At 36.8% G+C, this 14,615-nt stretch overlaps 1 protein-coding gene across 1 annotated transcript in view; it reads left to right on the forward strand.

Moving 5' to 3' along the window:
- Positions 1-14,615, forward strand: part of cdh23 (cadherin-related 23) — a gene marked incomplete at its 5' end in the record, with an annotated part of 216,819 nt that overhangs the window by 166,343 nt on the left and 35,861 nt on the right. Inside the window, 9 exons of the mRNA XM_079440403.1 lie at positions 1,488-1,548; positions 2,778-2,923; positions 3,334-3,469; positions 4,703-5,091; positions 6,861-6,962; positions 8,056-8,205; positions 8,292-8,420; positions 9,343-9,471; positions 14,107-14,334. Coding sequence (XP_079296529.1) covers positions 1,488-1,548; positions 2,778-2,923; positions 3,334-3,469; positions 4,703-5,091; positions 6,861-6,962; positions 8,056-8,205; positions 8,292-8,420; positions 9,343-9,471; positions 14,107-14,334 — 1,470 coding nt within the window. The remainder of the gene's footprint in view (positions 1-1,487; positions 1,549-2,777; positions 2,924-3,333; positions 3,470-4,702; positions 5,092-6,860; positions 6,963-8,055; positions 8,206-8,291; positions 8,421-9,342; positions 9,472-14,106; positions 14,335-14,615) is intronic.

Here is a 14,615-nt window from a genome sequence, read left to right on the forward strand (position 1 = left end):
TATTTCCCCAAATAGTAATCTCTGTAGCAATTATTGTGTTGTGTTTTCAGACATTGCACATCCATGATTTAGTCAAATACAGTAATATAGCTTGTCCCATGTAATTTATGACTGACAATATGGCAAAATAAAAGCTTTTGGCATTACTAAATTATCATCCATGCTGGTTCATGCTGGTTAGTGGTGGATCAGCAAAGTTGCGTCGCTCAGAAGAATAAAAACGAAAAAGCCCATATAGGGACACCAGCATCCAAAATGCAACTTGTTTTCATCAGGGGTTCATCGAATAACAATTATTTTTCAGCTTTATACTTTGTGGTTCAGCTTTACCTTTAGCGTTGGATGTGGTTGGAGACTCTTCCAAAGTTCCCCTTGATTCAAATCACGTTGTCACAAAGAATGTTGGAGATGAGGATATGTGCAGCTGATATCCGTTCAGAGAGACTCAAAATCAATCTTTTTGTGTTTTGCGATCAGCAGACCATGGCAGTGTGTTTCTTGAACTAAACGCTCATTCTGAGCCAAACTTTCGGTCTCAAGTTTTAACCCCCCATGTGTTGGTATGGTCCGGTCTGCCTGTTCTATTCATCTCTCTCCAAGAGACCCCCCTAGACCCCTGCTTTCTTTCTCTCCCCCTCCTCCTCCTCATCCTCTACTCCTTTCTTCTCCTCTCCACATCTTTTTATAAAGCTAATGAGTCTGAAGGAGGGGCCGTCCTCCTCACTGTCAGTAGGATTTGACTAATATACAGATGTCTTTAGTGTGTGCTAAATAGTTTTACTGCTCTACATGATGAATTTATGCGTGTAAATATATTCAGGAACAACTTCTGATTATTGTTTCTGGGATTTATGAGATCATTGAAGTTGTATGTGTGTTTTCAAGCCCGTGTGAGTTGATAATCATGCCATAATGACCACTTAAAGGTGAAATGTTTCATTTCTCTGTCACTAGTGGCACCAAATACAATTGCATTGTTTGGACATATTTGAACCTGTGATTAAACATTCTAAATGTAACAAATTGCTATTGCTTAAAGCATAAACGGTCAGCAGTTGGGCTAATGAACTATATTACTCACTGGAATTATTTATTCCAATTACTGTTAATAATAAATATCTAACTATTCATTAGACGTTAGGGTATTTGAAATCTAGCCATTTCAGACTGTGTGTTTTAGGTTTAATCACTCTTCCACTGGTCATCCGATGAACTGAAGTTATTGGTTGAGCCAAAAAACATACTGTGTTTTATTTTGTGTTAGTTATGAAGAAATTACACATTATACTTGTGGCAGTGACAATAAGAGTCCAATTGTAATTGTGTGATTAAGAGTTTGACTGTGAGTTATTAAAGTATGTTGTGATTATATTATTGTTTATGCTTGTGTAGGTGTGCAGTGAGTTAAGTGTTACTTTCACTCTCATTATTTAGTAGTATATGTGTGTGTACGTGTTGTGGTTACGTGTGTTTATGTCCGTCTGCAGATTCAGGCCACAGATGCAGATCAGGGAGAGAATGGAAGAGTTCTATACAGGATTCTCTCCGGTAACTAAGCCTATTTATTCTTCCTGTTTCCCTGATGTCACACCTCAGTGCCTTGATCAGATGTCTACTACACTAACTAACCAACATTGTTGGATTACTTAATGTACAAAAAAAGTGTAAAAAAATATATTTGTATTTTTAGTATCTGTGGAATACTGGAGGGGGGGGGGGTGATTTAAAAAATAAGTTAATAAATTAATAAAAGCAATTGTGACTTTTTGTCTTGCAATTTGTGGGGAAGTCGTGGCCTAATGGTTAGAGAGTCGGACTTGTAATCCAAAGGTTGCGGGTTTGAGTCTCGGGGCGGCAGGGATTGTAGGTGGGAGGAGTGAATGTCCAGCGCTCTCTCCACCCTCAATACCACGACTGAGGTGCCCTTGAGCAAGGCACTGAACCCCCAACTGCTCCCCGGGCGCCGCAGCATAAATGGCTGCCCACTGCTCCGGGTGTGTGTTCACGGTGTGTGTGTGTTCACTGCTGTGTAGGTGCACGTTGGATGGGTTAAATGCAGAGCACGAATTCCGAGTATGGGTCACCATACTTGGCCGTATGTCACTTCACTTCAATTCCGAGTTTATATTTGACAATTCTGACTTTTTTTTTTCTCAGAATTGCAAAATATAATTCAGAATTGGGAGATATAAACTCATAATTCCAAGAAGAAAATTCCAGATTTTGAAATATAAACTCCAAATTCTGCCAAAAAAAAAAAGTTGAGATATAACTCAAGAGTTCGAAGAAGAACAGTTTAGATTGAGATGCAAATTTAAAATTGTGAAAAGAAAACTGAACTGTGAGATAGAAAGGCAAAGTTTACTAATTTTACTTTTAAATCTGTGACAGGAAAAAGACAATTGGGAAATGTGCAATATCTCTGATCTTGGAATTCAGAGAAAAATGTCAGATTTGCGATATGTACAGTCAGCAATATGAGGACAAAAGTTAGAATTTTGGCCTTTTTTTTGAATTGTGAGTTTATTTCTTGTTAATCTGAGTTTATATCTCACAATTCAGATTTTTTTTGTTCTCAGAAATGGCAGAAAAAAGGTTGAATTATGAGATATAATACAGACTATTAACAATTTTCTTGTCTTTTGGAAATATATGACTCTGTTTGAGACTAATTCTGTAAGAAACATAAATTAGCACGATTGTTTTCAACCTCAGCCTTCATGTGATGTACTGTTTCAGAGTATGGCTTATGTGTGTGTGATTTTTTTTATCTGTAGGCAACAATGGTCAGTTTACTATGGACAGTCTGTCTGGACTCATCAGCAGAGGAACTGTGGCTCTGGACCGAGAGACGCGCAGCTCTCATGTGCTGGAGGTGGAGGCCTACAACAGTGACCAGGGCAGCATGCGCAGCTCTGTCAGGGTGTGTGAAAAATAATATAACGTACTCTAGAATATCACATTTAAAGCATCTTATTTGACCGGTTCATGTAAATTACTGTTTGCAACCCATTTTGCTTCATAATGTGACACATTTCCAAGTAAAAAGAGAAGTGCAGTGATAAAAAAGGACTTGATTTAATCCGTCAGGAACTGATTAAAAGGTGAAGTGCGCTTTGTATATCAGAATAGATTCAGATTTGAATGCAAGGTTGCTAAAACAATGCCTGCTTTACATAGTTAAAATTGCCTGCACATTGTATTAAATCTAGCTATAAACGTGTTTTTTTTTCTTATTGAAACATCATTAAGGACAAGTACTAAATATAATGTGCGTGTAGCAGTATGTGTGTGTTGTGAATCAGACGTGTGATTGTGAGTTTGTGTCTGTAGGTGATTGTGTATGTGGAGGACGTGAATGACGAGTCTCCAGTCTTCACTCAGTCACAGTACAATCGGCTGGGGCTCAGAGAGACCGCTGGGATTGGGACATCTGTGGTAGTGGTCCGAGCTACAGACCCTGACACAGGTACACAACACAATCTACCCACAAGCCTGTGCAAACACACTCTCTTCTTGACCTTTGTATGTGTTTGTGGACCAGATTAGTTCACTGAGGAGGTAAATTTGTCTGATAGGAACATCTGTGAGTGTTATTATTGTGTATTCATAACACTTCTCATTTATTTTGACCTTTTTTAAGTGGGTGTGTGTCATGCACCTAACATAGCTCAAGCTGTGTTGTATTTTTCCATTGGTTCTTAATACCAAATGATATCACAACATTGCTGTTGCACTTCTGCTTGAGTCTGTAACTGCTTCCCTGTTTCACTTCCTCACAGAGGATGTCCAGCATGTCATAAACTGGACAGAAGTCCAACCATCTGTGTCTTGGCAGGCCTCAGGTTTAGAGTGCAGTATGCTGTTCAGTCCTGATACTGTATATAAATAAAGATCGTCACTGAAACAACACTGGAGGACTAATAGTGCCACTTGAAAATAAAATCAATCAATTATCAATGTAGTAATTAAAAATATAAATGAATAATAAACATTTTCAAACACGTTAAAAATGCAGTTAAATGTAGCAATAATACAGTGGTGAACAAAATGATTAGAAAACTAGTATTTTCACCAGCTAGAAATGGTTTTAAGTCAGTTATTTCTATCTTTTGCTGTGGTGTGTCAGTAGGAAATATCAGTTTACATTTCCAGGCATTCATATTGCCATTAATTGTAATAATCCAGCGAGATTTTTGTTTGCACAAGGAGTCTGACGACAGCCAGTGCTCCACATAGAGATCTCCAGTCTGTCTGGAATGACATGAAGAAACTGAGACAGACTAAATCCAGAAGAACTGTAGCAACGTCTCCAAGATGCTTCAAGAGACCTACCTGCAAAGCTACCTGAAAAACTATGCACAAGTGCACCTAGGTCAAAAGCTGCTTTAAATGCAAAGGATGCTAACAGCAAATGTTGATTTTATTTAGTTAATTGATAATGAAAATCTATTTATGAGATTATTTTTGACAGCATCCTCATTTTACAGCATTTTTACACAAGTGCATTACTGTATTGTACTGTAGCTCTGCAGGTAGGTTTCTTGAAGCATCTTGGCGACGCTTGCCACAGTTCTTCTGGATTTTGTCTGTCATGTACAGAATGTGCTTCTGGATTTAGTTTGTATAAAAAAATTGTAATTTCCTTCACAAAGAAAAATCGTGCTAATCTAACAGTCTTTTGCTGTCTCTCTATTTTTAGGTGATGGGGGCGCTGTAGCGTATGCTCTGGTCTCTGGTTCTGACCGTAAGTTTGAGGTCGATGTGAGTACGGGTCTGGTAACTACTGTGGATTACTTGGACTACGAGACCAAGACCAGCTACTTAATGAACATTTCAGCCACAGATCAGTCTCCACCGTTCCACCGCGGCTACTGCACCGTCTACGTAACTTTACTCAATGAATTGGATGAAGCCGTGGCCTTTCTATCGGCTGGTTACGAAGTATCTCTGAGAGAGAACATTGCCACAGGAACAGAAGTGGTTCAGGTGAAGGCGGAGTCGGCCGATAACCTGAACCAGCTGACGTACCGCTTCGACCCCGACACCTCACCTGCTGCCCTGGCGCTCTTTAAGATTGACAGTGTCACGGTGAGAGAACTCAATATATAACGTAATAGACTGGTTATATTTTAAGAGAATCAGAAATGAGTGTGGCGGTTTTAAAAGCAGGGTAGGTGATTTGGCTCAGAAACTTTTTTTTGTTATGCTGGTTGAAAGTCTCTTCACATCCCGATTGCAATCACTAACTTAAGCAGTCTATTTTTTTTTTTTTTTTTTTATTTTGTTACAAAACCCCCATGAACACTACAGAATATCAAATTATATAACATTACAGAGTATACTTTCCCACCCCTACATTTATCAAACAGAAAATAACATTAAAAATTAACATTTTAACATTAAAAGTTCTAAAATAATGTAATATATAAAAATACAAAAATGAAATTGAAATAAGGATAATGAAGTAACATTCACTGATGTAAACTTTTTTTTATAGGACATTGGATTTCAAATTACAGTCATCATTACATAACTTTCCACTTTATCTATTTACAAATTACCTAAAAGGGGACCACACCTTTTTAAAAACCTCTGCTTTACCTCTTATTACATGTTAATTTTTCAAGAGCAAGGTTGTCAGACATTTCTTTAATCGACTGTGAAAGAACAGGTTTTTTTCCATACTAAAGCAATAACACGTTTAGCTTGTATTAAGCTGAAATCTTTGAGCTTCTTTTTTCTTGCATTTACTGACATATATTCAGGATATATATGCTTTGATTCCAAAGGAATATTTTCTCTGGTCATTTCACAGACCACACCAAGAACCTGCTTCCAGAATATTTGCAGCTCCCTACACTCCCACATACAATGAAACAATGAACCAATTTCATCTTTACATTTTGCACAATTATCTGGAATGTTAGGATTAATCCTATGTAATTTAACAGGGGTAATGTATGTCCTCATCATCCATTTGTATTGTAGTATTCTACACCTAGTATTAATAGGTTGGGTTTGAGCTGAAAGACAGGCATGCTCCCATTCCTCCACAGTGATATCCACCTGAAGGTCTCTTTTCCATGCTGAAAGATATGATTGAGAGCCTTCCTTTAGTCCAGCCAGTAATGTCTTATAAAACAAGGAGACCATTCCTCTATCTTTCATGTGATTTAAAGTAATTTGTTCTAAAGTAGAGTGTTGGGTTCCGAATAGGCTTTAATTCTTGAATATATATAACTTCTAACTTGAAGGTATTTAAAAAAAAGTTTTTTTTGGAAGATTATATTTTGTAACCAACTGCTGGAAGGTTATGAGTGTACCTCCAACTTAAGCAGTCTTAATGTATTTATCTGTGTTTATATTATCTGTGGAAGGCGTAGGACAGCGTTGCATTCAACCCTCCACCAACATTGTCTCTCATCGTGCCGCTGGTTAGGTGTTTTGGGGGAGGCGTGGCTTTGGAGAGTGGCTTGCAGAGAGGGTGGGATCTTATGCTTTCAAATCTAGCTTGCTATTGCTAGCCCCTCTGAAATCGCTTATCCTACCTTTTAAGATGTGAATTTGTGATGTCTTTCTAAATGCATATTCACACCGAGAGTGATGCAGTGAAGTGATGCAAGGACCTGAAAATGCAACTCAAAAAGAAAATACTGTATGTGATAGGGCACAGACGATGGCTCATTTATACTAATCGACTTTTACCAGTTTGACACATCAAAAAATCCTGCTTGGTGTGAATAAACCAAGTGGCCAAAACCACTGGATTGTCTTACATTGGTGAAACTTATTCTTATTTTATTCAGTCTAGCAAAGATTTTTTTGTAAAATAATGAAGTATTTTGTGTGCTCTACAGGGCCGTATTACTGTGACGGGACTGTTGGACAGAGAACAGGGCGATTCATACACTCTCACTGTTGTGGCCGATGACGGAGGTCCCAAGAGAGACTCCACTGTGGTAATGAGTTTCTCTATGATCTGTTCAGTCTGTAGACCAAACTCACTATAGCCTCACTATAGAGAAGCACACATGGTTGTTTCTTATTCTGAATCGTTCACAATATGATCATGTTTATTAAAGTAAATTTTAAAAATGCAAATTTGCTGAAAATATACCCTCAGGCCATCCATAATGTAGATGAGTTTGTTTACTCATCAGAACAGATTTGGAGAAATGTAGCATTACATCACTTTCTCACCAATGGATCCGCTGCAGTGAATGGGTGCCGTCAGAGTCCAAACAGCTGATAAAAACATCACAATAATTCACAAGTAAACCACACAACGCCAGTCCATCAGTTAACATCTTGTTGAATGCATGTTTGTAATAACCAAATCCATCATTAAAAGGTTTTCAAACTATTTCTTTCAGGCAAAATACAAGTCCTATATGCATAATATTGCTTTCTCCAGTCAAAAAAGTCATCTTGTCTAAATCAGGAGAGAATTATGCACAGATCAAGTACTGTTTACAATAAAAAAATTTTTAAACAAATATGTATTTTGATGTGAGAGGACAACAGGGGATGGACTTTTTCACTGGATGAAGCATTATTATGGATTCTTACTGCTCTTTAGACAAAAGCGATGGTTTCAAGTTTAAACACCTTAATAATGGATTTGTTTCTGTGGATTGCTTGTAGATTATTGTGATGATTTTATAAGTTGTTTGGACTCTCATTCTGACGGCACCCATTCACTGCAGAGGATCCATTGGTGAGCAGGTGATGTAATGCTAGATTTCTCCAAATCTGAAGAAACAAACAGATCTACATCATGGATTGCCTCAAGGTAAGCAAATTTTAATTTTCCTTTAAAACTTCATGTCTGTGATAGTGATGTGAAATCTATGTAATAATATGATTATGATGCACTGCATAAATTTGTAATTTAACCTCTTTTATTGTTTTTTCTAATTTCCTTCCTTATGCACATTTGTAGAAGGTGAGTGATTCTTATTCATCAGGTCCTTCTAATGCAACGAATGTTAATATTCTACCAGAAAAATAGTTTTTAACATATAATTTTTCAGTACGCTATTCTTTTGTCAGGTGTCAATCACTATTCTCGACGAGAATGACAACAGCCCAGAGTTTGACATCACATCGGATTTGTCGGTGGATATTCCAGAAGACACACCAATTGGCCAGAGAGTTGCGGTTGTGTTGGCGCGGGACAAAGACGCTGGAAGAAATGGACTGGTGAGGGAGAGAAATATTCAAAACAATGTCAAAAGAGTTGTCAATCATTTGTAACTCCGCCTCCATCACACTCTTGTCTCCTTCAGGTGAATTTCACCTTAATCGCGGGGAACATGCAGGACGTGTTTAAGATCAACACCGCTAATAATACGTATGGAGAAGTTTACTTGAATGCCCGTCTGGACCGAGAAGCCGTTGACCGTTACCTGCTTAAAGTGAGAGAGCACCACTACAGACATTATGGCTCTAACAAACTCTAGGGACTTCCTTGACAACATTTTATATAATACGCATGCTCCCTAGTTTTTAAAAGCCATATTATATTAGACATATACATTGCTGTTCAAAGGTGTCAGTAGGAGTCAGTAGTATTTTTCCCAATAAATTAATACTTTTATTTAGTATGGTTGCATTAAATTGATCAAAGGTGGCAGTAAAGACATATACATTGTTACAAAAAATATATATTTCAAATAAATAAATGCATATTTATATTCATCAAAGCATCCTGAAAAAATGTGTTATGGTATTATGGTTAAGCAGCAAAATTAATTTTAACATTCATAATAATAAGAAATGTTTCTTGAGCAGCAAATCAGGATTTTAAACCGATTACAGAAGCATCATGTGACATTGAAGACTGGAGGAATGATGCTGAAAATTCAGCTTTGCATCACAGGAATAAATTACATTTTAAAATATATTCAAGGACAAAAACGGATATTTAAATTGTAATAATTTTTAAAACTTTTACTGTTTTCACTATATTTTTAATCACATAAATAGAGACTTGGTGAGCATAAGAGGAAAAACAATGCTTAACAACCCCAAACTTGAACAGTAGTGTAGTTTATTAATAAAAGTATTTACAAATATTTACATCTAATAAAAAATGGACTATGCACTATGTCTAGGAAGTGGACAAGTAGGCATCTCACTTTGAATAAGAAAATGTCTTTCGATAGCCTAACCACTCCAGACAGAGCCATACATGGTCACAGTGTGCTGTGTGACTTTGTACATGTTTCCTTGTAAAGTTAAAAATAGCACACTTTGCATAATTAGTTCTGAGGTATACGGCTGTTGGTTTACTGATGTCCACTTGGATTCCTGTGTGTGTTAATGTGTTTCGATCAGGTGCGGGCAATGGATAACGGTTCCCCTCCGAGGTTCACAGACGTGTCGCTCACAGTGAATATTTTGGATGTGAATGATAACCCTCCCGTGCTGCAGAGCCCTCGTGGGTACAACGTCAGTGTCAGTGAGGTCAGAACCACAGCACCTCAAACCAGCATCGCAGATTCTCAGTATTAAGCAATCAAATGTTAGCATGCAATGCATCAAATGTCAGGAGAAGTTTTAGTGTCACACGTTTCTAGTACACAGAGACGACAACAACAACAACATCATGCAAATAATAAAACTTAGATGTGAATAAAATACACATATGTACCATACAGGTGCTGGTCATAAAAATAGAACATCATGAAAAAGTTGATTTATTTCAGTAATACCATTCAAAAAGTGAAACTTGTATATTAGATTCATTCATTACACACAGACTGAAATATTTCAAATTTATTTCCTTTAATTTTGATGATTATAACTGACAACTAATGAAAGTCTCAAATTCAGTATCTCAGAAAATTTGAATATTGTGAAAATGTTCCATATTGAAGACACCTGGTGCCACACTCTAATCAGCTAATTAACTCAAAACACCTGCAAAAGCCTTTAAATGGTCTCTGTCTAGTTCTGTAGGCTACACAATCATGGGGAAGACTGCTGACTTGACAGTTGTCCAAAAGACGACCATTGACGCCTTGCACAAGGAGGGCAAGACACAAAAGGTCATTTCTAAAGAGGCTGGCTGTTCACAGAGCTCTGTGTCCAAGCACATTAATAGAGAGGCGAAGGGAAGGACAAGATGTGGTAGAAAAAAGTGTACAAGCAATAGGGATAACCCTGGAGAGGATTGTGAAACAAAACCCATTCAAAAATGTGGGGGAGATTCACAAAGAGTGGACTGCAGCTGGAGTCAGTGCTTCAAGAACCACCACGCACAGACGTATGCAAGACATGGGTTTCAGCTGTCGCATTCCTTGTGTCAAGCCACTCTTGAACAAGAGACAGTGTCAGAAGCGTCTTGCCTGGGCTAAAGACAAAAAGGACTGGACTGGTGCTGAGCAGTGTTAATTTTGGCAGCCATTTTTGATTTAGTCTTAGTCTTTATCTTGAGACGAAAATGCTTAATAGCCTTAGTCACATTTTAGTCATTTGAGTCTTTCATAGTTTTAGTCGACGAAAAGTCATTGCATTTTCGTCAAATTTTAGTCATTACTTTTAGTCAAACTGCAGTTACCAACATTTATTTTGGTAGCTATTTTATATGTAGTATTCTAACAAAAATAGTCATCAATACTTCTCTCTTTAGACCAAATCAATTAAGCTTAGTTATGAGAAATTTGAATCAAGGATTGAATTTGGAAAAACTGGAATAAATTTTCATTTTTTGGTAGAGATATAAATTAAACTCATTTTTCAGATACAGTAGGTTTACTTAACAAGTATACATTTATTTAACATCTTTTGTTGGTTAACATTTATGACAGATAATTAGGAATGGAAGGTATGCATGTAATAGCCTACTGACATACATTCAGTTTTCACCCACCTGTTTAAGCTCACTTAAACCATAACGGACTGTATTTCCGTGAGATGCTCTACATGAGAGACATGTGGACTGCTGTGTGTGTATTTGAGCACTGAGAACTGTGATCGCGCGCTGTATGAGAACTGAAGAAGTGGAGCGTGCGTGAGAGAGAGCACTTCTATCAGCGCGTTTCCGCCTGTCGCACCTTCACTGACTTTAAGTTAATCGACAATGAATTGTGACTGCCGGGAAAAACGGGACGTCTGGTCACCCACTCCCTAACTCTTCGGGTGCTGAGGCCATTTTTTCAGATCGCTAGTTCGCGTTTTGGTAGCCTATCTGTCCACTGCGGCTGCCATACTGAGACTAGATATGCAAACGCACCTTATCCAATGACAGAGACGCACATTTTGAAAGACAAGACAGTTAACTTAGCCTATAGATTAAATTTCATAAATTTCGTCATAGTTTTTATCATCAGATATTAGTTTTAGCTCCTCAACGTCTCCTCTTAGTCACAGAAAAAAGGTTCGTTGACGAATATTTTTCGTCGTCGTCTTCGTCAACGAAATTAACACTGCTGCTGAGTGGTCCAAAGTTATGTTCTCTGATGAAAGTAAATTTTGCATTTCCTTTGGAAATCAAGGTCCCAGAGTCTGGAGGAAGAGAGGAGAGGCACATAATCCACGTTGCTTGAGGTCCAGTGTAAAGAACCACAGTCATTGATGGTTTGGGGTGCCATGTCATCTGCTGGTGTTGGTCCATTGTGTTTTCTGAGGTCCAAGGTCAACGCAGCCGTCTACCAGGAAGTTTAGAGCACTTCATGCTTCCTGCTGCTGACCAACTTTATGGAGATGCAGATTTCATTTTCCAACAGGACTTGGCACCTGCACACACTGCCAAAGCTACCAGTACCTGGTTTAAGGACCATGGTATCCCTGTTCTTGATTGGCCAGCAAACTCGCCTGACCTTAACCCCATAGGAAACCTATGGGGTATTGTGAAGAGGAAGATGCAATAAGCCAGACCCAACAATTCAGAAGAGCTGAAGGCCACTATCAGAGCAACATGGGCTCTCATAACACCTGAGCAGTGCCACAGACTGATCGACTCCATGCCACGCCGCATTGCTGCAGTAATCCAGGCCAAAGGAGCCCCAACTAAATATTGAGTGCTGTACATGCTCATACTTTTCATGTTCATACTTTTCAGTTGGCCAACATTTCTAAAAATCATTTTTTTGCATTGGTCTTAATTGATATTCTAATTTTCTGAGATACTGAATTTGGGACTTTCATTAGTTGTCAGTTATAATCATCAAAATCAAAGGAAATAAACATTTGAAATATATCAGTCTGTGTGTAATGAATGAATCTAATATACAAGTTTCACTTTTTGAATGGTATTACTGAAATAAATCAACTTTTTCATGATATTCTAATTTTATGACCAGTACCTGTATATAAATAAAAAAGTTGATAGAATAGAATAGAATAATATGTAGGGCTGTACTAGGATGTAGGGTGGTAACAAATAAATATAAAGCATTGCACATGTTTTTCTTGCACAATGGGGAGAACATTTAACTGTTTATGAGGTAGATTGCCTGGGGAAAGAAAGAAAGAAAGTCAGAATAAAACCTGTTTAGTTTATAGGCAAAAAATTAGACAATGTAATCATATATTATAATTATTTATTATTTAAATAAAATTTTGTATGTATGTAATAAATTATGAGGTTAGGTTATATATATATGTCATTAACATAAGGCTTTTCGACAGGCAAATTTTAAAATACAAAAAAAAATATATTTTTTGTAGTTGTTCAAACATGAAGAAGGTTGTGTACATATAAATTCATATTAAAATTTTAAGTGATTTTAGTGTCAACGAATCGGCCGTAGCCTTAAAAAAATGTCATGTGGTGTGACCATGATTTAGATTAAAACTAATTCATTTCCTTAACATGCTTAACTTTTTATTTTTAGATGTTTTCGGTAATTAAAATGTTTCTAAACTAAGGTTTTTTTGTACCGATAAAAACATTTTAAAAATACCATTCACTTAAGCATACTGTAGCCACAGAATTAGCCACCTAAACAAAGCAAGCTAGCTTCCCATGAAAGGTCACTATGAAATTTATAATAAAAATAAATGCTTGTAGAAATAACTTAATATTCATTGTTTTTTTTGAGGTCATACCACGATATCCAAATGTGGTAACTACATACCAGCCATTAAAAATTTTATTTTTTTCCAAATTTGAAAGAGTTACAAACCTGCTTGCTGCTTCTATGGGTCCATGGCAAATTGTTATATTATGCAACATCCTATCTTTGAATGGATTTCAACATATAAGTACCAAAATGGTAGTTTCTTGATGGTTGCACCACATGATAGCTCATAAAATGGAGATTAAAATTAGTTTGAATATTATGATGGAAATATAAATACAAATGCTTTGCAATTTTATACAGATTACAAAACACTTGGGAAATCATGCCAAATAGTGCAGAAAATTAATCTGAATAAATTTAAGGTAATTTCAAAGATGTTTCCAAAACAACAGTTATGGCCGGACGGTCGCACCACATGATGTTTTGACACTTTGAATAACAGAAAAATTACAAATAACTAATATTTTTTGAAAAGTTAAAGTTTGTACATATGTGGGAGAGGTACTTCTTATATATGGCATATTTTTTATGCAAACCAATTTTTAACTGAAAAAATGCAATCGGACAGAAAATTTAGGCCTGACGTCATTGACCCATAATTTATTATGGGTTAAAAATGTATTATTAAAATTAAGATAGTTATAATAATTTTAAAGTATTTTCAAGACTATTTTACTTAATATGACTTATTATTTAGATTTATATAATTTGCTGTAATTTTATTATATATTATACATGCATTTTATTATAGATTTTTATTATCTATACTATATATAATAATATAACCTAATAATTCATAGCCAAAAAAAATAGGAAATTGTTGACGACGATGGCCTTGTGGGCAGCGCACTCACATATATAGTGCCGTTATGCTATGGGTGTCCCGAGTTCGAATCCCGGCTTGAGATCTTTTTCTGATAGCCCCTCCCACTTCATTTCCTGTCACTTCTACGCTGTCCTATGCTAGTAAAGTCAAAAAATCTTTAAAAAAAGGGAAGAAATGTAATATATGAAATATAACATAAAATAATGTATAAAAAATGAGACTGGGGTATATCTATGTGTGTTTTAGAATGTGGGTGGTGGTACTTCGGTCCTGCGTGTCATAGCGACAGATCGTGACATCGGACCCAACGCCATGCTATCGTACTATATCACCGGTGGGAACCAGGACCTGACCTTCAGAATGGACCGTGTGACGGGAGAGATAGTGACCCGACCATCACCTCCTGACAGAGAAAAACAGCAGCATTACACACTCGCTGTGACTGTGGAAGATGATGGAATGCCGCCTTTATCAGTAAGTGTGTGTGTGTTGGCAGTCTGTTTTTTCTTTGTAATCTATCATCAAAATAATCTCCACCTCTAATTTATTCACCAAGGCCACATGGGTGGAGAAAAGTAATATATTAACCTACATTTCAAGATCCAGTCAGATCCCAATGGATTCAAAGAAATCCCGCCCGTACATTAGTACATCCAAACTTTTTCCTTTATCTTTTCTTTTTTGACTCTAAATATAAGAAAGATAAGATACAATACTATAAGAAATAATACTACATTTACTCTTTAAAAAGCCTG

This window comes from Barbus barbus, assembly GCF_936440315.1.
Source record: "Barbus barbus genome assembly, chromosome: 18".
In the NCBI taxonomy this organism is placed as follows: domain Eukaryota; kingdom Metazoa; phylum Chordata; class Actinopteri; order Cypriniformes; family Cyprinidae; genus Barbus; species Barbus barbus.